This window comes from Lynx rufus, unplaced genomic scaffold (genome assembly GCF_022079265.1).
Source record: "Lynx rufus isolate CCGP_SWC_20201006 ecotype Redwood Valley unplaced genomic scaffold, mLynRuf1.p SCAF_2, whole genome shotgun sequence".
NCBI classification, from domain to species: Eukaryota; Metazoa; Chordata; class Mammalia; order Carnivora; family Felidae; genus Lynx; species Lynx rufus.
In genome coordinates, this window is record NW_025814834.1 from 188,534,131 (window position 1) to 188,556,914 (window position 22,784).

General features: G+C 56.0%; 1 protein-coding gene across 1 annotated transcript in view; it reads right to left on the bottom strand.

The window, feature by feature from the left end:
* The window catches only part of SZT2 (SZT2 subunit of KICSTOR complex), a 51,280-nt gene that overhangs the window by 968 nt on the left and 27,528 nt on the right, over positions 1 to 22,784 (bottom strand). Inside the window, exons 27-71 of the mRNA XM_047083215.1 lie at positions 22,475 to 22,590; positions 22,118 to 22,364; positions 21,088 to 21,229; positions 20,834 to 20,926; positions 20,604 to 20,682; positions 20,208 to 20,498; positions 19,914 to 20,055; positions 19,619 to 19,726; positions 19,468 to 19,531; positions 19,060 to 19,245; positions 18,547 to 18,714; positions 18,377 to 18,455; positions 18,171 to 18,242; positions 17,787 to 17,988; positions 16,893 to 16,992; positions 16,083 to 16,212; positions 14,178 to 14,330; positions 13,993 to 14,095; positions 13,798 to 13,903; positions 13,600 to 13,711; positions 12,858 to 12,976; positions 12,589 to 12,753; positions 12,252 to 12,336; positions 11,929 to 12,093; positions 11,673 to 11,840; positions 11,175 to 11,314; positions 10,582 to 10,748; positions 10,357 to 10,454; positions 10,133 to 10,265; positions 9,891 to 10,021; positions 9,687 to 9,787; positions 9,437 to 9,613; positions 8,968 to 9,235; positions 8,807 to 8,886; positions 8,594 to 8,719; positions 8,270 to 8,469; positions 6,055 to 6,145; positions 5,829 to 5,909; positions 5,672 to 5,746; positions 3,021 to 3,234; positions 2,462 to 2,615; positions 2,189 to 2,311; positions 1,676 to 2,081; positions 1,430 to 1,546; positions 42 to 110 (exon numbers count right to left, since the gene is read on the bottom strand). Coding sequence (XP_046939171.1) covers positions 42 to 110; positions 1,430 to 1,546; positions 1,676 to 2,081; positions 2,189 to 2,311; positions 2,462 to 2,615; positions 3,021 to 3,234; positions 5,672 to 5,746; positions 5,829 to 5,909; positions 6,055 to 6,145; positions 8,270 to 8,469; positions 8,594 to 8,719; positions 8,807 to 8,886; positions 8,968 to 9,235; positions 9,437 to 9,613; positions 9,687 to 9,787; positions 9,891 to 10,021; positions 10,133 to 10,265; positions 10,357 to 10,454; positions 10,582 to 10,748; positions 11,175 to 11,314; positions 11,673 to 11,840; positions 11,929 to 12,093; positions 12,252 to 12,336; positions 12,589 to 12,753; positions 12,858 to 12,976; positions 13,600 to 13,711; positions 13,798 to 13,903; positions 13,993 to 14,095; positions 14,178 to 14,330; positions 16,083 to 16,212; positions 16,893 to 16,992; positions 17,787 to 17,988; positions 18,171 to 18,242; positions 18,377 to 18,455; positions 18,547 to 18,714; positions 19,060 to 19,245; positions 19,468 to 19,531; positions 19,619 to 19,726; positions 19,914 to 20,055; positions 20,208 to 20,498; positions 20,604 to 20,682; positions 20,834 to 20,926; positions 21,088 to 21,229; positions 22,118 to 22,364; positions 22,475 to 22,590 — 6,346 coding nt within the window. The remainder of the gene's footprint in view (positions 1 to 41; positions 111 to 1,429; positions 1,547 to 1,675; positions 2,082 to 2,188; positions 2,312 to 2,461; positions 2,616 to 3,020; positions 3,235 to 5,671; positions 5,747 to 5,828; positions 5,910 to 6,054; positions 6,146 to 8,269; positions 8,470 to 8,593; positions 8,720 to 8,806; positions 8,887 to 8,967; positions 9,236 to 9,436; positions 9,614 to 9,686; positions 9,788 to 9,890; positions 10,022 to 10,132; positions 10,266 to 10,356; positions 10,455 to 10,581; positions 10,749 to 11,174; positions 11,315 to 11,672; positions 11,841 to 11,928; positions 12,094 to 12,251; positions 12,337 to 12,588; positions 12,754 to 12,857; positions 12,977 to 13,599; positions 13,712 to 13,797; positions 13,904 to 13,992; positions 14,096 to 14,177; positions 14,331 to 16,082; positions 16,213 to 16,892; positions 16,993 to 17,786; positions 17,989 to 18,170; positions 18,243 to 18,376; positions 18,456 to 18,546; positions 18,715 to 19,059; positions 19,246 to 19,467; positions 19,532 to 19,618; positions 19,727 to 19,913; positions 20,056 to 20,207; positions 20,499 to 20,603; positions 20,683 to 20,833; positions 20,927 to 21,087; positions 21,230 to 22,117; positions 22,365 to 22,474; positions 22,591 to 22,784) is intronic.

A 22,784-nucleotide genomic window follows, 5' to 3' on the forward strand; every position in this document is an offset into this window, starting at 1 on the left:
TCCCACTGGGCTGACGCAAAGCCCCTCCCCGCTGTGCTCACCGTCTTTCCCAAGTGGGAATCCAGAAACACCAGCACAAAACAGTCTGTGAACTTCTGATTCAGCACAACCTGCAATGAAAGACAAAGTGAGGTGGGGAGTGAGGTCTGTCTCACCTGAGGCAGCATCCCTCTTCCCTGAGGGCATTCTGGAAGTGGGACCCATTTGAGGAAGGCCTGCGTCCATCACCAAACCTGCGCCCACTCGCATTCCACAGTCACCCAGGACCTTGTCTCTAAACTGAACCTCAGTCCTCGTCCTCACTGACTCCCAGTCAGCCTGACAGGAAGTCTGTTTCAGAGGTCATCTACCGAGAGGCCGCGCACAAAGCCGAAGTATATCAATGAAGGAGAGTTCTCTACACTTGACACGACCCCTCCTTGCCTCCTGTCCTGGGTCTCGTAGCTCTTTGACCTCCCCTGGGACTTACGTCTGTCTGTCCCTATGCTCAGCTCTGCAATCCCTTCCATATGATTCATTCTACTCCCACGCTTCAGTTCATGTAGATGCTGCCCAGGTCTCCCTCCTGGGCTCCAGTTCCTGGCATCCATATACCTTCTAGAATATGGTCCTGGGAGGGCCTCACGACTTCAGACTCCACTTGTCACCCGTCCCCCAAGGCTGCTCCTGCTTCAGCGCTCCCACCACCCGCAGAAGCACCCCATCTGCTCACACCCCCTGCATAACTGCAGCTAGACCAACTCACGTCCATATCCAAAGATGCCCCTTCCCACCCTGAAACTACCCTTCTCCACAAGCAGGGTTGCAGGACCCCTCTCTACAGACCAACTCCTACTTTTGAAGCCCTCTTCTGCACGTCTCCTCCCCAGAACCACTGCTTTTGTCAGGCCCACCTCTTCAGTCTCTTAATTCCCATGCTCTCGTGAACCCTTTTCTACCTGGCCCAGGCAGTGCTTTCAGTCTCTCACATGCCCCTGGGTATCGGGCTAGGAGGCACATTCTGAGTCTGGGGTGGGGCCTGAGAGTTTGCATTCTGGCAAGCTCCCAGGTGCCACTGCCGCTGCCGGCCTGAGGACCACACTTTGGGTAACGGGGCTTTAAAGCTCCAGAGGTCCTTTCTGGGATTCCTGCCCCTAAGACCAACCACTGATGAAGTTCCAGAGCTTGGCCCTCGGGATCTCTAGCCAAAGGTTTGTGTTTTTGTGAGCTTTTGAGGACAGAGCTCTAGGCTGTTCTCACGAATCCCATGTTGAGGGTCAAGTGCTCGAAGGGTTTTACATGGATCCGGGTAGTCCCATTTCATCGAGGCCTCTTTCCAGAGCAGACCTTGTTCAGGCAGGCTGGGGCTCCTTCAGGGGGACACCTGTCATCTCTCTGATGAGGACTTCTGCTGTGTCTCCCCTTTCAGGGGAGGATCAGGGAGACTTACCAGGTACTGAGTTCCCAAGTCTGGGCTCTGGAAATGGCGACAGCTCTGAGGAAAACGGCTTAGGAGAACCTTGATCAGGCTCTGGTACCAGGAGACCGTCATAGACAGGAAGCAGTCCTAGGGGAAGGTCCATGGGGCTGGATCTGCTGTCCCAGAGCCACCTGAGACCTCTGCACCCTCTACCCTGGCTGCTGGTAGGATTCCTAGTATCCAAACCAGCCCCTTCTAGAATCCACAGCTGCTTACCAGCTGGGGGTCAATGTCCCCGATGGATTTGGCATGGACTGCTTCTAGTAGCTCCTCCAGCTCAGCCAGGGCCAGGCGCCCCCCTAGCCGTAGCCGGTCAGGCCCTGGAGGCTCCAGCAAAAAGAGGCGCTTCCAGAGGGTGTCCCGGCGGCAGTGCCCTCCAGCCAGCCGGACCAGCTGAGCCAGCCGTGCCCGTGCCACGCCCACCTCCGTAGCCAATGGGGGGAACAGGGGAGCTGGTCCAGAGGCCAGGCCAAGCCCTGAGGCCTCCCCAGGGCTACCAGCTGAGCTCCCGGGAGTTTCCGGCTCAGGGGGCAGTCTGGGTGGCTTCCGGAACCGGCGCAAGTCGGCAGTGAGCCTGGGGAAGAGCTCTCGTTGGCTGGTGAGCACCACGAAGAACTGCAGCCTGGGGGCGGGAGGGGTAGGAATGTGGTGATCACAACAGGAGACGCTCAGAGCAAGGGCACAGGGGAGCTGGACAACGAGCACAGTCAAGGTGGGGGATCTGCTGACCGCAGAACGTGCCGCTCAGCTTCTCCTTGCTCTTCAAAGGGTGCAGCACAGTGACACACAAGCAGAGACACATCAAAGTCATCCTGGTGACGAAGTCCCTCAGAGTCCAGGTAGGAGCCAGAGCTGTACAGTGAGGGTGGGTGAGATGCCAACACTGAGGCTCTAATGAAGCCAACCCCCTCCCTGCTGCTCGAGACTCTGTCTCCCTACTGTCAGGATGGTCTCGACCTCAGCTTCACCAGATCACATGCTGGTGCCCCCTTGCCACTCTACCTGTGCCACGCTGATACCAGGGCATATTCATTATGTTCTGGGCCTCCTGGCCGCGCCATCCGCAATGGCTTCATGTGGTAGGAGCTGGCATGGTCGGCCACGTAGTTATACAGCTGGTGGGCAGCAATGAGTGGTGTGGAAAGCTCCAGGGTCCCTGAGGGGCAAGTTACAGGAGATGCTGAGCCTGGGACAGACACACTGCATGGGTGGGGCAGGAGGTTAGAAGTCCCTAAGGCTCTGATCGACAAGTGGCCTGGCTCTGTTTTTCTGGGGAGCTCCTGTGGAACATCGAGATGGGACAAAAGTGGCTCGGGAGAGACAGAGGGCAGGGTACACATGACACAGGATCTAAACTTTGATGTGAAACAGCGTGAAGAACTTAAGATAAAGACACAAACCAGACACATGGGGACAGGGTCCAAGTGACCTGAGGCGATTAACAATACAAGACAGGAGGTGCAGAGACTAGGTCTGGCCCCAGGAAGTGGTCCCATCGGCCCTGGCTTGGAGACACCCTGTGGTCTATTTCTGGTTCACTGGCTTGCCCTTGGGCACAGACCTTGGTAAATGTGATTACGACCAAAGTGGGGCCCGTCAGGGTGGTGGGCCAGGAAGTGTCGCAGGAAGGTGGTGAGGTGGTAGCCATGTCGCAGCACTAGGTGGGCGCCCAGGACGTGTTGGTGCACCAGGCGCAGGTGGAAGTCGTAGCTGAATGAGTGCACGTGCATCAGGTCCCGCACCTTGTCACATTCCTCAGTGAACAGCATGGACAGCTGGGGAGGTGGCGGCAGGGGACTGGGTCAGGATACGGCACACGGCCCAGCACATTCCCATTTCTCTCCCTCTTCCATGGGAAGAGGAAGTTCAAGATTCACCCTGTTGCTGTGGGCCTGGGGGAACCCCGTCTGCCGGAGTAACTTCTATGGGGAGCCCTCCTCATTACGTCCCCTGTTTCATACAGTATCGTGACTGTTGATGTAAAACCACGACCATTTTGACAGATGGGCCTTTTCACTCTATCCCAGATTCCAATAAAGTCTGAGGCAGATTCACTGACGCAAAAAATACTTGTTCAGTGTCTTACTAGGTACTGTTCCGGGTGCTGGGGATACAGCGGGAAACAAGCAAACCCTACCTTCAAGAGCTCCCGTTCTAGTAAGTGGGTAGGTAAGATGATAACTGTTAGGCAGAATAAATGAGGAGGCAGTACGCTAGAAGGTGGGGTTGTGGAAAATCTAGTAAAGCAGCTGCAGTTTTAAACAGGGTGATCCGGGTAGGCCAGGTGTGTAATTTACTATTAGAAAGTCTTTCCCGGCCCCTCCCATCTCTCCAGCTTTACCTTCCATCAAAGCACCGCTCTTCCCAGTACATCATACATTCTCTTCACACTTTTGTAACTGCTTGTTCTCTCTGCCTGGAATGCTGCTCTCCCTGCTCCCCAAATGTGGCTAACTCCTACTCAATCGTAAAGCTTCATCTGGGATATCCTGCGAAGGCTAGGCCAGGGTAGGTCTCCTCTAATTGATCTGCGAATGAATGAACCACAAACGGAGGAAGGAAGGAAGGCAGAGACACAGAGCTGGTGCTTCTCTTGGTGGAAATCACCATCACTGAGAGTGTTAGCAGCTGGATCTGCGGTGCTGGGATGGCAGAATCTACACGACCATTCCATCAGAAGCACTGGGCACAGGAGTTACTAGGAAAGGAAATAACTGGCTGTCAAAGAAGTGACAGCCTAGGGGCCAGGGGAGCTGTGTGATCTTGGCTGAGTCATGGTCTCTCAGCCTTAGTTTCCTCATGTACATGAATATAACGTAAAGGTCTTGTGATAAACTGAAATAACCAAGGACTATGATTATCATGAGCACCAGAGAGGCGGCCAAAGAAATGTCACAGGATGCTCACGGAGGAGGGGAAGAGGAAGAAAGGAAGGCTCGGGGACACTGGTGTCTGGGACATCACTGATTTCACTGTTAGGAAGGCACACGATGATGTGTTACCTTAGGGCTCACGTCCCACAGACCTAGATTCCAACCCCAGTACTGCCACCAACTGGCATGTGCCCAGGCAATTACTTAATATCCATGCACATCGGTTTCCTCAAGTGTGCAGCAGGAAGAAAACTCTCCGCTGAGCACATACTCCACACTTAATAAACAACAGCAACAATAAAACAATTTACAAATCTAAGTAGGGTCAGAGATTACACAAGTAGGGGCAAAGCGAGCCAAACTGGATGGAAATCAGGGGCAGAGAAGCCACAAGGACTTTAAGAAGCTCAAGAGAGTCATGGGGGTGGGTCTTCCCTGCCAGTACAGCACTACACGGACAGCGTACCTGCTCGTCCAGAGCTCCCTTCATAGCGCTCTGGCCCAGGTAGGTTCCTGCACGTAAAGTCCCCACGCTTTTCTAGGTCACCTTATCTTGTGATGAGTGGACTAGGGATCCACACTCAACTCAAAGGCAACCATCTATGGGCTGGACGTGAGCATTCCAGATATGAGGAGTCTGACTAGGCCCAGTCAGACCTTGATCTCAAACTAGATGAGAGGCACAGAGAAGGTACAGGCCCTCACATGACATGCCTGATGACCTGAAGGAGCTGAACTAACTCAAGTACAGAGGGCTTTAGGTCCCTGACCTCACTCAATCCTCTGACTCATTCTGAGCACTCCTGAGTTGTGCGGCCCTCACCGGTATAGGGCTCTGCCCTGAGGCCGACAGGGATGTAAATAACAACTAAGGGCCAGGGGTATGCTGTGTGGCTGGGAACTCTGGTCCTCATTCTAAGTGTTAGTGATGACACTGACAAAGTCTGGCTGTCTCCAGCTCTAGATTAGGCCAGGACCGCCCTTGGCACTGGCCTACCCATGTGTCAGGTTACCCACTATGTTCAATTGTGCTAGCTGACCATCTCTGGTTATGGCTTAACCACAGGGCCAGGCTCCTGTCAGTGCCAGACCAGCCACGGTGCTGGACTGCCTTCTGCCTCCAGTGCTATGGTTGAATAACAGCTCCGGGCCATCGACACAGTGACACTGATGGGTGGATGACCCAGTCATGGCACCAGAATGACCACTGACTTGGCCAGCCCACAGCAACAGATCACCACTGGGCCAGACTATCTGTGTTCCTCTTACTGGCCACAGCACACTGGGGATGCGCTGAGTATGCCCGAGACCCCCTATTCCCTCTGTTCCTACCACATACCTGAGAGTTGACAGCTTGCCCCATGGGGATTCGGGAACATTCTAGGGCGAACTGTTTGACACAGAAGTAACAGCCCTGGAGAGAGGGTGAAGATGAGGTCAGGAGGGCAAGAGACAGATGGATCTGGCTCTCCCTACTCAGTGCTCTTCCTGCTCACCTGAAAAGCCAGCTCCATGAGGATGATGCCCCCGGGCAGTGCCCTCTGTAGGTGGTAGGTGGTGACTGGAGAGCCAGTGCTCTAAAGAAAGGAGAAAAACTGGGGTTCAGGGGCAGGGGTTGGAGATTCACCAGCCTCGAACGAGCAGGGGAGGATCAGGGATGCTAGCTTGGGTCTGGGGCCTCATGGGTTTCACCGTCAGTGAAGGTACACAATGATGCATTACCTTGGGGCTCCCGTCAGTCTTGGTTTTAGGGCAGGAGAAGGAGCCACGCCCCTCTGTTCCAAGGACAGCCATGGCCCGCAGCCGGCTGGTGCTGTAGGAAACAGAACAAGAGGATGAGGCAGGCCAGTGGGTAAGGCGGTATGGCCTGCACACCTAGAATCCATTTCATGGGCGAGCAGGGGTGGAAACAGGGCCAGAGAGGGGATGGAGCTGCCTGGGCTCCTGTGTCAGGTAAGTGGCCGAGACCAGAGTTCAGGTCTAGAGCGTGGGGCAAGATTCTCTCCACAGCAGCGCTGTGGTCAGGGGAAGCCAGAGGAGTACTCCATGGGGAGGGGGACAGCAGGCCTCGCTCTACCAGTGAGAGAAGGAGGGTCAGGTGAGGGTGCGAGAGAGGCTGCTGGGACTGTGGGGAGACACCGTGATGAGAGATGGAGTGTGCGTACTGGGGGCAGTGGGAGCAGGGGGACGGAGAGGCTGATGCACATCTAAGATTTCAGGAGGAAAATTCAAGCACATGCTTGAGGCCATAGTTAGGCACTTTTGCTGAGAGGGAAAAGGCTTTTTTTTTTTTGGACTAAGAAACGGCAGCTTCAGTGTCCCATAGGTCTGCTCAACTCAGAGGCAAGGGGAGCAGAGAAGCAGGGAAGGTACTGTGAAGAAGGGAAATAGCAGGGACCAGTGGGACACACTCATCACTTCAGGAGCTATAAACTGCCAAAGTTCTTGCTGGCAGTCTGGGGTGGGGAGTGTCAAAGCCTCTGGGGAAAAGCAGCGTCTCATTTAATCCTCAAGGAAATTGGGACAAGACTTAGGCAGCGATTGGAAATGGTTAAAGACTGATGAGAAAGGAAGGCCTGACAATAAATTTTGCTCTAGAAATGTATTTTTCAACCCGGTGTCTTTTGTTTTAAAAAGGAATCCAGGGGCGCCTGGGTGGCTCAGTCGGTTAAGCGTCCGACTTCGGCTCAGGTCACGATCTCATGGTTTTTGAGTCTGAGCCCCGTGTTGGGCTCTACGCTGACAGCTCAGAGCCTGGAGCCTGCTTTGGATTCTGTGTCTCCCTCTCTCTCTGCTCCTCCCCCGCTCACATTCTCTCTCTCTCTCGCAAAAATGAATAAACATTAAAAAAAATTAAAAAAATTAAAAAATTAAAATAAAAAAAAAAGGAATCCAGAGTTTCGGGAAGAGCTTCACTGAATGGGAAGTATGGACACTGAAGTCTCTCAGAGACACTCCTTTAGGGGGACCTGTCTAGACAGCAAGCAGAGCTCCTGCTCAGTCCCTGTCACCCAGAAATGAGAGGGGTGAGGTCCCAGAGGCGCAGGCCTGTCCTCTCCTCCTAATGCCTGGAAGAGCAAGGGAGGCCTGGCAGCTGGAACGCTGGTTTCAGAAATGCTAAGGAGTTGGAATTGGCTTTCTGGGCCAAGTGGTGTCTTGAGGAAGGAAGTACAACTTACCGGCTTAAAAACAGAGAGGAGGGAGAGAACACCTTGATAAACTCACAAACGTGGAGACCCAAAAGTAACCGTGCCATGTGAAGAGATACGTTCCCATGGCCACTGGGAAGGGGCTGGGAACGCAGACTCTGGAGGCCCAGATGTTGAGACGAACATAAAGCAGGGGCCACGGAAACGGGGATTTGAGATTTGACACAGAACAGGGAAGGTGGCTGTGGATGTTTCATGTGCTCTGAGGAGAGGAAAGGTGATGACAGAAGAGCTGCCTACTTGCCAAGACTCAGGCCTGTCACAACTGCCCACGAGCAGGCCAGACACAGGGTTCCCTGTTGAGAGAGACCGCTAGCTTCCTGGGGCCACGAAGGGCTTCCTGGGCCACGAAGCATGTGAAATACCAGGAGAGGCCCATGCAGGATCTGGCCAGGAATCAGTAAGCCCCAGATTCAGAAGCCTGGGAGCTTCACATGTGTGGTTGTACACCGGCACGTAAGCAAAAAGACGTAAGCGGGCATGAACCCTGTGAGGATGTACACGGCTCCGCATACAAACGTGGCCGCGAGGTTTAGACGATGTGCGGGAGGCCCGCACGAAAGCGTCCAAGATCCTCATGCATGTGTTCAGCCCAGTGGGATGAACGTGCATGAGAACCCAGTTGTTCCAACGGGACCCGTGTGAAGAGAGCAAGGGTGTGTGGGGCCTGGCCCACGGCAGAGGGGAGTGGGGGGGGGGTGGGGTGGGGAAGAAAGAGACGGGCTCACCTGCGGGCGGGTGAGGGGGGCCGCAGAGGCACCAGCACAAAGCCCATGCTCTGCAGATACTGCACGTACTGCTGCAGGAAAGCCAAGCTCAGCTCCTTCAGCCAAGGCTCCTCACGGGCACCTGGCGGAGGCACATCTGAGGGCTCGCAGCCTGCGGGGGCCTCACGGCTCCCGGAGCCTGACTCGGGGCGATGGCGCCGCTGTGGGAGTGGATATTAAGGGAGGCTCTAGCCGCCGTCAAACACACCACAGTGGGGGAGGAATGGAGGGCACTGCAGGTAAACGGAGGTCCCGTGGGAGAAGCCCAGGAGTCCCCAGCCTCACCTGGCTCTCGGGGGGCCCAGAGGTCTCTGGGGGCCCATGCAGCCAGGCAGCCGGGTCGAAGAGCAGGGCTGTCGCACAGTAATGCACCAGGCGGGACGACTGCTTCAGGGTCTCCAGCTCCGCAGCCTGGGGACATGGGGCGGTGAATACCAGAACGGTGGCCAGGAGAGGGTCACAGGATGCTCACGGAGGGCACGGGCTCGGGCCACTCACACTGATGGGCATGCTGGCAGGGGCAGAACGCTGCTGCCAGGTCACGAACAGGTTCTCCATCTTCATCTGGCGCTCCAGCTCTGGGGGTTGCAGGCATTGGTAACGGCCCGGGAGCTGTCAGCCCTCTCTCTCCCACATTCTGCCCGGCCCAGTGCCCTCACCTCTGCGCTCGGCCATCTTGATCTCCAGGAACTGTTGTCCATGGTAGGTGACAGGATCAGGGGGTCTGGGCACAGGACCGAGTGAGGAGCTGGGGCGGGCAGCTGTGATATCCCGCAAGGCCTCATCGAAGGGGAATGTGTCCAGGGGAAGGGGGCCCCCACCCCGAGAGGATGCACTCAGCCGGCCCTGTTCACGGCTCAGAGGGGGGCTTGCACTCCGGATGAGGGTCTCTGCTTCCATGGTTGGCAGCAGAAATGGGTTTGGCTCCTGAGAGAGACAGTGTCACAATGGGTTCATGGCCTTTGCCCTCAGATCCTCTCACCCACCCCATGGCCTCCTTTCTCAGACTCACCCTCCCCACTACCTCTGCCCTCAGTCTGTCCCCTCTCCCCTGCTCTCGGACTGGCACTTCCTTGAACTAATCCCTCAGGAACCAGAACTAGAGGAGGGGGCCCAAGCAACGGGCACCTTTTCATCCCGCACCGGGAAGTCCAACTGGCCGTAATGATGGAAGAGCCCAAGCTTCTGGCTGAGGAGGCAGAAGATGAGATGGGCACGTGAGTTCTGCCACTGCACGAGGCGAACCAGCGCTCGGCCCAATGCCGCTCCCAGGTCTGGAGCCCAGTTGTAGGTCAGCAGCTGCAGCTGGAAGTCAGGGGTCAGGGTCAGGGAGATCACCGAACCCCTTCTCAGACCCAGCCGCTGGCCCCACATCTACCTTCTTGTCCACGACCTCCAACAGCAGGAACCTCTGCCGGGGAGCACTTCGCCCGGAGCTCCCATCACCTCCTGGCTCGAAGCGCTGCATGGCCTTGGCGGCTAGAGGGGGGAGCGGCTCAATAGGGGTCTGGAGGCAGATCCCCTTGAGGCCACCCTGCCCCCACAGCTATCTGAACTCACCCCCACTAGGCCATGCCCTCACCCTGCTGGGTTGGTCTTCTCCACTGCAAGAAGTTCCTGCCCAGAAGCAGCAGATGTCTCTCAGCTGCTGGGCGTGGGGTTGGGCCCAGTTGTCCAAGGGAGCAAGGACTGAAGATCTCAGGCTCTGAACCCCTGGAGGGAGGGACAGAAAGCAGACCACCCGTGGCCCTATTCTCTGGCCACCACCTCCCAGGCCTAGCCCCCACCTGCCCTAGCTCAGCCTCCATGAGACCCCAAACTCACAAATGCTGCTCAAAGACACGGACGCTGGTGTCTCCAGCCATGGAGGTAACAAGAGCAGTGAACTCAGAAAGGACAGATGGAAGGAGGAATCGGGACACCATGTGGGTGGAGCTTCTGGACACTGAGGCACAACCTGGAACCAGCGCAGAGAAGTCATGATGGGGCTGCAGGATGGGGACCAGGCCATGGGGTTGAGTACAGGGGAGGGGGGCCTAGGGTCTCACCGATCTGAACCATAAACTCCATCCAGCGCTGAGTCACACGAGCAAACACAGGCTGCAGGGTCCCCACCTCGCCCTCTTCTAGCTGTGTGGTCCGGCGTCTGAAGACACAGTAGGAGTGAGACCCTCACATCCATATGTCACACGAGTGTGTTTATACAAACTCGATACTCACCTGTGACTTCACACCCTCCCATGACACAACAGGACACCACAACACACACACACCTTTGTCTCTGGGCTCCAGAATCTGGGCCTGGTGCCCGCTCAGTTCCACCCGGAGTCCGAACACTTTCAGTTTTGTGACGCCTCCGGCCCCGGGTGTCTTCTGGCCGATCCAGGACAATGTCATCCGTTGTTTTGGGGGAACCCAAGTCCCCACATTCTGTTTTACTCTGGGGGCAAGGCAGTGAATGAGGAAGAGCCGTCGGGAAGGGGGATGGCATGAAGGATGGGGGCATCGTGGAAAAGTAACAAGAGCCTGGAGGGCTTGGTGCAGGCCCTGGCGTTGCTGCAGGCTCACTAAGGAGCTTTGGGCAGACTACTCAGCTTTCCTGAGCTTCGGCACCCACGTTGGGAAAAGCCCTACTTATCCTGCAGGCTGCTGTGAGGGCCCCGTAAGAAAAAGGGAAGCGAAGGCACTTGATAAGCTGAGGCTCTCTACGTCAGAGAGAACCTGCCACATTCTGCAAACCCCTAACGACAGGATCGTTTATATGACAGGTGATCTTGGGCGAGGTCTGCAGGGGAAGGTAGGGGGGCTAGGAAGCAGGCAAGAAGGTAGATGCCAACTTCACCACTTCTTCCCATCCTCCCATTACCAGCATATCCCAGAAGCTACGCCGGCCAGCCTTGCTGGGGGGAGTCACAGGCTCCCCAGGGCCAGGGCCAGGGCCAGGGGGAAAGGTGCTAGCTCGGCTCGCAGGGCTCTTGGTTTCCAACGACCCGCTCCTGAGACTTCCTGCGGACATCAGACATTACAGAAGCCTGTCACTGACGGTCAATCCCTATTTCCGACAACCTAGCCCCAAGACAGGTATGAGAGTGACTTGTCCCTTACTCTACCTGTTAGTGAATGACAGTATGTGCAACTGATAGCCACACATTTGTGAGCAGATATCCCTCTCTAAGTGGGTGACCAACTGCATGTGTGCATTTTGCTGGCATGTCACCTTGCTGATGCAGGGAAGATAAAGCACAACCGTTAATCTGTATTTCGGAGGGAGCCTCTGTGATGCCTTCCTGGACCCCCATCTTTGCAATCTCACCAGCTACCACTGTCTTCCCGGGGCCTGGGGTGTTCTCTGGACCCCACGTACCTGGAGATGTGTCCTCTGTACACAGCGAGGCTGGCAGCAGCCGCAGCTCCATAATGCCATCAGCCAGGGCCTGGCGAGCTGCTCCTCGGAGCTTCTCCTCTAGCTGTACGATACTGATGTTCCCCTTCTCCCACACATCCAGTCGAAGCCGTGGGGCCCCATTCTGAGCTGAAGGAAAGAATGGAGGTGACCTGGGGGTGCCTCTTGTTCCCAGAGCATTAACTATACACCCCCTCCTCTGACCAAGCTGCCCCACCTGAAGAACTGTCTGGCACGATCGGGCAGCGGGTGACCTGGGTCAGCTGCTCAAATTCCTCCTCTTGCAGTGGGTCTAGGGGCCCCGGAGAGGAGGGGGGCCATGATGCCAGTGAGATGGGGTTCCCCCCTTCATCCACGAAGGCTAGAGTGATGCAGGCAACCCCTGGGTAGAAATCCACAGGAAGGCTCAGGTCTGAGACCTCCAGACATCCTGTCGCCCCCTCTGGATCGCCCTGAGCTGCAAGGCTGGAAAAGGCCCTGTCAGCCACAAGACAAGAAAGGCTTTCCCACAGTCAGCAGTGGCACAGGCCTGCCTCGTACCTTTGCCCCCGGTGCCCTGTCCGCCAGGCTTGTTATACAAGTAGATGTCTAAGTCGGGGAGGCCGCCCTGCGGTGGGAGCGGGTGCTGGGGAGACAAGCACAGAGCACTAAGACTAAGCGGGTGGACAGAAGCCATCAGGGGGTGGTGTCCACAGTGGGGGATGGCAGACAGACACACCCGGGAGCACAGGAAGACAATAAAGGTGCAGGGGGTGGGGGAGGCATGGGTGTATACAGGTCCACGGGCAAAGGTAAGCACGTGACACCTGTAGAAAACGGTTACAACGGCAAGGGGGTGAGTGGGGGCATCTGTGCACGGGAGGGACTGAAACCTCACCTGGAAGTGGTTCCGGCTGTTGCTGTCCGTGTACTTGGGAGAGTGCAGGAAGATGAGCAAGTTCTGCCGCAGGTACCAGGCCAGGGCAGGAAGCCAGGGCCTGCAGGAGGCAGGCAGGGCCAGATGCAGCACTTCTGAGGGGAGACTTCCGGGGGGCTGGATGAACTGCAGAGTGGGAAGGGGAGTCAGAGCTGCACGGAGAGGGTACAGTGGAGATGGTCCCTATACCCGAGCCTTGGAGGGATGTTGGAGGCTGGGAGGGAGCTGACCTCCACGTCAGCCGGTGTCAGCTTGCAGTTCCGAACCAGCATGACTGTGATGACATCCAGCGTGGCCTCGTCCAGGCGCCGACGCAGAACCCGTACCAGCTCATCGGTAATCTCGGGACCTTGACACAGCCATGGTAAGGTGGAGACACTGACCGAGGATCCAGCAACCCCCAGTACGGCCCTTAAACCCCAGCCTTGAACATTCCCCCACACACTGGAGGCAGCCAGAACTAGTTTCTAGAGCTGCCAAGTTCTAGTTTACTGTGTAACTGTGGACAAGTGAGTCTCACCTCTCAAAGCCTCAGTGTCCTCATCCATAAGATGGGAGAAATAATATCTACCTCATATGTAACAGTCTTAGCCCAAGACCTGGTACACGTGAAACCAGCTATAAATATCAGCTGGAACACCCAGTCACCTACTGGATACCCCATGCTCAACATATCCCAAACCGAACCCATCACCTTCACCCCAGACCTATCAAGAGAACACCATCTACACATAGTCACCCAGGCTAGATACCTGATATCACCTTTAACGGTTTCTCTTCCCCAAGCTGCATTTCATTCAGCTACAGGGCCTACTCTCTAAACATCACCGGAGTCTGTCTGTCCCACCCAGCTCTGGCATGAGGGAAACCCAGAGCACAGCATGAGCTAGAGTGGGAAGGTACCAAAGGAAGTCTCGGAGAATTCCAGAACCTCATCTGGTTACACTCCTGCCCCCTCCTCACAGTGCGTACCTGCCTGTCCTACGCCATGCACGAGCAGCTGGATATGCCTGTCCACCTGGCCCACAGGTCGAGCAGCATCTGAACCACGGCTAGAAGCCATGTCCAGGGGAGAACGAGGACCCTGCAGGGAAACTTGGTCAGGGCCCGACTCCAGGGGGTAGAGTATGAGGGGAGCACAGGGCACCAGGATATGGGGGTGATACATGCCGAGGCTTCCTCAGAGTAGATGGGCTCCTGGCTTCGGGACAGAGCTAGGGAGGGGGGCAGGGCATCACCTTCCCAAGGCCGCTCACTGCAGGACGTCTCCAGGAGTCTGGAAAAGAGAGGCAGAGTCTTTGGACATACCTCCTCTGCCTCCGTCCTTGATCCATGCTTTGCCCTGTCTTCCCAGGACCCACATACCTCAGGTAGTACACAGCCTTCGTTGCTCGTTCCTGATAGACAAACATATTCTTCCGGTTCACCACAGAGAAGGCATTGAGCACAGAGCGCAGGGCCTGGATGGCTGTGCGAGTAACAGGGGCTCAGGACGCTCCCCTCTCCACATTCCCTCCCACTCCACCTGCCCTCTCATGCCCATCACACACCCCGAGAGACCCCCATGCTGGGCCCCATTTTCAGGCGCGAATGGACTCGAATCACGGTTTTCCACACAACGTCACAGGAGAAATGGCCAGGGACAAACTGCATGGTGGCTGCTAGGTACCCTCGGGGTGTACAACTCTCGTCAGCAGCGTAATCTGGGGAGAAGGGAGACACTGGATCAGAAGCGGGACATGGCCCTCTGCCCTTGCTACTTCACACTAATGAACTGCCTACTTGTCCTCACTCCCCAGGACTCCTTGGCCCTGTCTATTAGCCCGCAGGGGCAAGACGGTCATTCTGGGCAACAAGGCAGGACCATGCTCTTGGGAAGCCAGGTGACAGCACAGAGGCTCTCGGGAGGTGTGGAGAAGGAGCTAAGAAGAGGCGTCAGGTAAGGCAGAGCACAGGAAAATCCCAAAGATAATGCCAAGACACTCTGACTGTGTTATACTAGAACATGTTATAATCCATCTGTGTGCTCACAGGGAGTGGCAACAAAAACCCCGTTAGAACGGAGAGGATGTGAGTGCTGACACACGCTCACAGCAGAGTCAGGGAAAATGCTCTGGAGGACAGCTATCCCAGGGAACCCCTAGGGCGGTAGGACACAATGCAAGAGCCCAAGCACACGGTCCAGTGCCTCGTCAGACCCCTGCCAGGTTCCCAGGTTGATGTGGAACCTCCCAGTAGGGCCAAGGTGGCGATTTGGTTTCTCAGAGAAGCTGCTGCCGGGTGTGAGCGGTGTACGGGCCACACAGGGGGCTGCAGAGTTTGAAATGGAATGCTGGTTGCTAAGACCTTCGGCAAAACCACACGGAGAGACTATAACGAGGAGCAGCCATCTCTGGGCTCCAACTGGTCTTACATCTCAGGCTGCTAGAAGTCATTTTGAAGCGAAAGTACTTGGCTGTCCTGGCTCATGCTCAATTTGTAGAGGATGCCATCAACTCCCTGGGAAGTCCGCTAATTAGGGGACTTCTGCTTTGATATGGAGCACATCTCAGGATGTGCAGAGAGATGCAATGTCCAGGACTGTTAGGGACATTTGCCCACAGACTTGTGGAGAATGTTAAAATTAAGAAGCGGTCTGATTTTACTTTTAAACCAGAAGGGAGAACTGCAAAGGAATGCCATGATGTGGCTTTCCCCTCTGAGCTGGGGTGAGTAAGAGAAGCCTGCAGAAGTGTCAAGACTTCAATTAGCATCTCGAGAATTACCATGTTTCCCAACCATGACCAGAAATCTGAGGAATCCCAAAGGGATCTCGTACCTGCCTGTCTGGAGGGACAGCCAACTGGAAGACACATCCTCCTGCTGGGCCTTAGGCTCCTCCCCTCTGCCCTTCTCCCCCCTGTGACTTGGCCTATAAGTCCACACTCCCTCACTCCATTCTTCGGCCCTGTCTGTTACCCAAAGGGGAAAGACGGTCATTTTGGAAGAGAAGGTGGGGCCAGGCAGAGGCACGCCCTCAGGAAGACAGGTCACAGCCGGTGCCCCTTCCACAGTCCCTTTTCTCCTGTATTCTTCAACCTTTCCTTCTCTACTGGCTCTTTCCCTGTAGAACATAAATGTGCGAGTCTCTACCTCACTATCAAGTTCCTCCGTTGCCTCCCATCTTCCTCTAGTCTCCACCACTTGAATGAGTAGCTATTCTCTGCTCCGGCTGTATAATTATCTTAGCTTCTGTTTCTCTGGTCCCTAGTCCCACCTCCCTGCTGAAACTACTTTCACTGACAACACAGAGGAACTCTTCAAGAGTCCAACTCAGCAATCCTTTTCTGTCCTATCCTCCCTGCTCTCCTGGCACTGGTGACCAGGTCACGGTGCCTCCGCCCTTGTCTTTTCACCCAAGAATGGATACAGAGAGGGCAGCAGCCCGTGAGGGAGGCTCCTGGGTGGGGTCTCACCATCACTGGGCAGTGGTGCCCGCTGACGGGAGTGGAAGGGGGTCTCGCTGCGCCATAGATCTTCTTCACTCTCGGCCACCAGAAGAGAGTTACACACGTGACTGTCATGGAGGTCCTGCAGAAGCAGTCGCTGGGAGAAGGAGCAAGGTATGAGGGAACCGAAATATTTCTCATAAATTGGTGGTGGTGGTCAGGGATGATCAAAGGCCAGAGCTGATGCCTGTTATTACTGGGGGTCAGTGGTCAGCAGAGCATCAGTAATCACTGGGGTGGGGGTCGGGGTGGGGGGTCAGAGATGTGCCCCATAGTCACTGGGCTCTGAACCCCCGTTAGAACTCATCCCTCTTCTTTGCCAGAACGTGTTCCCCATCCTTCAGGCCTCAGCTTAAAAATCAACTCTTCCCCTGACACTTCAGAAGGTCAAGACTGTCATTTGCTCTCCTAATTCTTCACAATTGTGATGGATACAATTCATACAATTCAGTTGTTCAATGCCTCTCTGCCCCACTCGACACAAGCTCCAGAGAGTTTTCCCTGTGCTGTTCACTATTATATCCCTAACACTGGCACAGTGCAACTAGAAGGGACAGCTCATAGTCAGGGCCTGGGAGAGTAACCCGCGTTACTGGGACGAGTGAGGGAGCGTTCCCAGTTTGTAGAGTCCGTGGAGTAACAGTACCCCGGTAACCAGATGTCAAAGAAAATGGCCAAGATGGATCAAGAGCCTGTGAAGGTCAAGTTCCTGGAAACTCCTTCCTCATCTGAACAGTGTCCTGTGCCTAGAGAGCCCTGCCCCCAGCCGTCCCTTACCTGGTTGACCTCCCTGCAGATCTCCCCAACTCGCCTCACCAGGAGCTGCTGCAGGTGGCGACACTCGGTGCCTGGTCCCCCATCCTCCCGAATCAGGCTCCTAGAGGGGAGGGACGGATCAGACACACTTTTGGGGTGGGGGTGGGGAGCTTGAGAGCTGAGGCCAAGAGAAATCACGAAAAGGGAGTAGGACTGGACAAAGAGAAGCAAATGGTGGGAAAGAGGAGAAACAGAATTCTCGGTAGCAATTACGGCAGCATAGGCTCCACGCTTGCTTTGTCAGCCCTCACGTGGGCAGCACACCAACCCCAAGGCTTCCTTCACACGGTGCACCTCTTCTCCATTCTCCAATCTTGATCAGAATGGCGGTCTTCCCTTCTCAAACCCCCTCCACTCTGTGATGAGAGCCATATTTAACCAGAGGCCTACCTGTGAATTCTGGCTCTGCCCTTTACTGTGACCTTAGGCAAGTATTTAATTTCTCTGTGCTTGAGTTTTGTCATCCATGCCATAAGGAGAATAATACTTTCGAGAACTATTTCATAGATGAAAGGAGCTGATCCAGGTAGAACACTTAGAACACTGTCTGCTGCATAATAAGCACTTGTGAAATATTACCTATTATTCCCATATCAACTTCTGAAGCTGCTCTGAACTGTAGATGCTCTTAATGCTTGACGAGGAGCCCAAATCCTACCAGCTTTTTACCTCTGTTAGGAAAGCAAAGAGTAACCTGCTTTGCTATATATAGGCTGTGGGAAGTGGTCAGGACCCCCCAGCCTTAGAATACAAACCCTCAGTCCCAAGTTTTACTTTTGAGTGATATCGGAGAGGAGTGTTGTGGGACCAGGGGAAAGCAGCTAACCTCAGAGTCAGGCGCAGGACCCTACTTACCGCGCATGTGCATACACTTCTACACGATCCTGTAGTATGCGGACGATGAGCCAGAAGTCAGGCAGGCAGGGCCCAGGGAAGCCTGAGAGTGAAGGCTGTGGAGGTGCCTGCCCAGGTGGGGTCCGCAACGTGAAGGGAGGCTTCTCCCCCAGAGTCTCATTGGGGCCCTCGCTGTCTGAGCCACTGCTGCCACCATCATAACCTGTTTCAAATGTGCCGAAGTTCAGCCCCGTCCTTTGGCTCATCTGAGCCTCCGGGCATATCAGGCTTGATGGGCCCTTCCATGTTAGTCCTTTCTGATGCCCCCTGCCCAGTCCTTCTGCTGCACAGCCCTGAGTCTGCTTCCTATCAGCTCAGAGCCCTCTGCCCATCGCCCCGGCTTACCTAGGTGGTCAGAGTCCATACTGCCCTGACTGGACATAAGGCTCAGCCCCCGGCTAGGCCCAGGCTGTCTCCCTGGGAAGAGAAGGAAAATCCTGGAACCTCTAGTGATCCTGTTTAGGACCACCCTCTGAAAATGGAAGCAGGGCCAGGGATCTGCAAGTCCCTGGTCCTAGCCCCCAGACTTTGTTGCCCAAGTCTTCTCTTACCTCCCTGTGGCAGGCTGAGGAGGGGCGTGCCATCAGAACCCTCTGGGGAGCCAGGGGCTTGGGGGCTGGCTGTCAGGGCCTAAGGTTAGGCAGAAAGTCAGGACTGAATACAGGCCCCACACACCCACCTCCACTCCCTCCATTCCCAGGTCATCCCAGGAAAGGCTCACCTCCGCTTCGACGCCTTCGGCCTTGTCCTCATGGCTGTGCCAAGCCCAGGCTGCTGAAGGGAGCTCCCCTTGGGACCCTCCTGGCTGTTGGCCAACTGCCACAAAGAAGAAGCCACTGTCAGGATCCTCAAGAAGAATGTGGCCAGGGAGGTGAAGGCGGCGGAACTCCTGGGGAGCAGGAGCCAAGGTCACAGTTTAGGCAGGGGCAGCCCTCCCTATTCACGCCCTCCCCTCCAACCCCCCGCTTCCTCAGCAGACCCCCACAATCATCTGGTAAAGCAGACACCGGCATCCCCATTGCTGAGGTATACAGAAGTTCAGCGAATTGCCTAAGGTTCAACAGGCCTAGTGGCAAGGAGGGGAGTCGGGTCTCTTCCCACCCTTCCCAGGCATGGGTTGAGGGACAGTGTGGTGAGAAGGCTGTTCTGGAGGGAGGCCAGTCTACTTCCGTATCTGGAGTCCAGGGAAGAATGGGCCCCAGGATGACCAGGGGGTGTTCTGAGGGGAGCATACCTCCTTGAATTGTGTGAGGGAACGTTCTGGCCCAAACACAAAACTCAGTGGCAGGGTCTGGCGAAGGCAGGTGGAGCGTCCAGGAGAGCTATGGATGTGAGCAGCTGCACGGTGCAGGGTAGGGCTCTGGGGGATGCCCCCTCTTCGGAGGGCCGCTACCATCTCGTCCTCCAGCAACCAGTGGATCTACAGTCAGAGAGAGATCAGGGGAGTGGCCAAGGGCACCTCCCTCGCTGCCTGGCACATCACCTCACTCCCAGACTAGAAGGTACTCTGCCTCACAGATTGAGGGCAGCCCTACTCTGATCCCAGAATAAAGGGGCGCCTTAGCTTACTCATATGAGGGAGAGGGTATCGGTTACAGTGCTGAGGGGCTGTCAGTTAGGCTGGGGGAGGGAAGGCCCTCACCTCACTCATGGTGGTCTCAATAGCCAGTCTGTGGGGTGTGGCCAAATTGGACAGTCCAGGGTGCCTAAGTGGAAGAAAGGTTTAGATGTTGGTTTCCAGAAAACAAAACTGACAGGAAGTGAGGAACTCTGAGAGGGACAAAGGGAAGTACCTGTCTTCTTCTGGGGGTGGCATTGGGGGCCCCAGGCCATCATCCGACCTTAAAGATGATGGCTGCCCCGGGGATCGTGGGAAGGAAGCACTGCTTTCAGATGTGGACCTGAATAGAGTGGGAGCGAAGGTCAAAGATCAGCAGCTACGGCAGCTACTCTCCTCCTAGGGTTTCTTTAGCACTCCTTTCTTGGACTCTTTAAGGGGTCCTAGAGCCCTCAAGTACCTCTAGATTCCTTTAAAGGGCCCCTACCCAAACAAGGCCCCAGATCCCCCCACGAGACTTGCTGCCACACCGGTGGTGCTGAGGGTCCGAGGTCGGGGGAAGCTCCACTTCCAGAGGCAATGTCAGCACAAAGACGTCCAGCGTAATACTGAGGTCCCTCAGGGGCACGCGGCCTCCAATGGGGGGGCCCTCCAGACTGGAAAGGACCTGGCCTGGGAGAGGGGGAGAGTCAGGGGTTGCTGGAGCCTGGGGACAAGCACAGACTTCAAGTTCTCAGTGCTAATGAGTTACGTCCACCCACAGACAGACAGGCAGGCAGGCTGTACTGGGACCTGTGGCCTTCCCTTGGGCACCCCAAACTCACCCAGGCAGGTGGGCAGGCTGCACACAGGTACTGAGCTGTGCTGCCCACGCAGCCGCACGGAGCACGTGAGGTGCAGGAAGAGAGGTGGCAGGTCATGTACCAGGCCCTCAGGCCCGGTAGGCGAATCACCCCCCAGGATACTGAAGGAGTCTTCATCAGGGTTCACAGTGTCCGCATCTGACAGCGAGGCAGAGTCGAGCCCAGCTGGCCCCAGGTCTGGTTCACGGCTCTCACGGTACTCCACCTCTAGCTCTGGGTCACTCTCAGTGACCACACAGCAGGCTGTGTCTCCTAGACGTGGATGCATGTCGTGTGGTTAATGGGAGAGGCTGGCAGTGGAGGGCCCTGAATCCTGGCTTTAAGCAGCCTTCTCATCTCTATCCATTGTCCACACACCTTCTTCTCCTAGGAGTTCAGCCTCCGAAAACTCCAGGTCACTGACTTTTCTGTCTACTGTGTCCCGGGGGCCTTCATCCTGAACAAAACAAAGAGAGCTTTATCCAACGCAGGACAAGAGCCACATCTGGACCCCAGGGAGCCAAGCGTCAAGAGGACCTGGGTGGGCCCAGTGGGGCCTCTGGGCTACAGGTCGGGGGTACGAGAGAGGAAGGGAGGAAGCCGCTCACCTCTCGCCTGCTGGATGGAGGGCAATAGAAGAAGTAGTGGGGATTGGAGGGCACTGTGCGGAAGTAGAGACCACTGATCTCCAGGAACTTCTCCTGTTTTGGGGTTAGAAAGAGGCTGTTATGTCAGCCAGCCCTCAGCAGAACACTATCCCCTACCTTAGAATAGACAGCTACATACCCCCACCCCAGGAGAGAACACTGCGCCCGGTGCAGGCAGGGCTCCACCCCTCTTCTGCCCTCACCAAGCGTCCCACCTGGATGAGGCTATGAAGGGCATCATGTGCCTCTCCTCGGAGCTGGCAGACGTCTGTCAGAGAGATCTCCAGGCTAGGGTCTGGAATCCCAGGGACACGGCTGCTCTGAAACTCAGGCTCGCTGAGGTCCTCAGTCTCTATGCTGAGTGGTCAGGGAAGGGGTGAAGGGTGTGTTAAGGAGGTGTTAAGAATCAGCGAGCCCTAGAGGAGGCTGCTTCCCTACTAGGCGCAGCCCACACCTGTCTCTAGCAAGTGTGCTCAGCACAATGGCACGGGCAGTGGAAGAGGCGAGGAGAACAAGCCGACCTATTTTGGCTCGAACCTCCATGTTTGTTAACGACCGGACATTGCTGTGACGCAGAGGAATGAGTACAGGTGACTCCCAGTTTTCTGACTTAGACCACTGGGTGGAGGGTGATCTCACTCACCACGGAAGGAGAACAGGTGGAGAAGCAAGGTCTGGTGGGAAGAAGATGCACTGATTTCGGGGCATGAAAGGTGGGGGATCTAGGGCTCCAGACAGGGAACTGGCTGGAGTGCAGACCTGGGTGTCATCAGCACACTCCTCCCTCTGTGTCTGCTGCTTCCCCGATGCTAATATGCGGCAGGCACGGCAGGATGGCAGGTGCCAGACACAGCCGTCTGCCTGCTTGCCTTTCTCCCTTCAGGGACCTGCTGGGCCCGAGGTGAGCTGGGGACTCAGCAGTGAGGGCAACACTCTGCGAAACTCACAGGTAGTTCCAGAGAGTATTACTATTGTATGAGCATCCTCAGAACAAGCTTCTACTTTCACTGATGGCGAGTGGCAACTCCCTACTCCTAACCCAGCTCAATACTCCACACCAGAACAGAAGAGACGGGGAGGAGACTCGGGTCTATGCCAAATGGGTGGGAGCAGGAAGCCAGTGACGAAGCAAATGCCTCCTTGGTGTGTGGGCACGATCGTGCATGGCCATTCCCCCAGATGGGAAGGTCTCTGTTTACAGGACCTTTGTGCACCCCGGACACATCACTAAGGGACAATCCTAACCTGGACTCAGAAGCCAGGACAGCTCGTTCCCGAGGCTCGGGGCCCTCCTCGATGCTGCTGCTGAAAGGCCCAGGGCTAAGAGGCCCAGGGCTTGGGGGTGCCTGAGGCAAAACCCGAATGTGGCCACACAGTGCAAGCAGGAAAGGGGTGATGTCTACTTCTTGTAGTAGCTCCTCGCAGGCATCTACCGCTATCAGCAAGTCCTGTGAGGTGACGCTCTGTGCTTGCTGCAAACTCCGGAACAGTCCTGAGGAAGAGGAAGGGGCCACGACCGGAATGGCCTCTCCAGTTCCCATCCCCGTAATCCTGCGAAGCCCCACTCCTTCCTGAGGCTCCCTCAGGCGGCCCCCTCCTCACCACGGACGTAGCATCGCTGTGCGTGCTCCTGTAGCAAGGCACAATGATTGGCTGCCTCCTTGTGCCTGGGCTCCATCCAGACTGAGGATGGGGAGGGCTGGTCGAGGAACTGAGTCCTAGGAATGGGAGCAAAGAGAGAGCTTGGCCAGCTCTCCTTAGTGACATCTCTAACTCGCCACACTCCACTGGAGGGTCGGTACACCTCTACTGAATATATTCACGGCCCAGCAAGTTCACTTGATTTGCTGAAGGAAGCTGAGCAAGGGGCTGGCAGGACCTGGCTAAGAAACTGAGTTCTGACCACTGATGG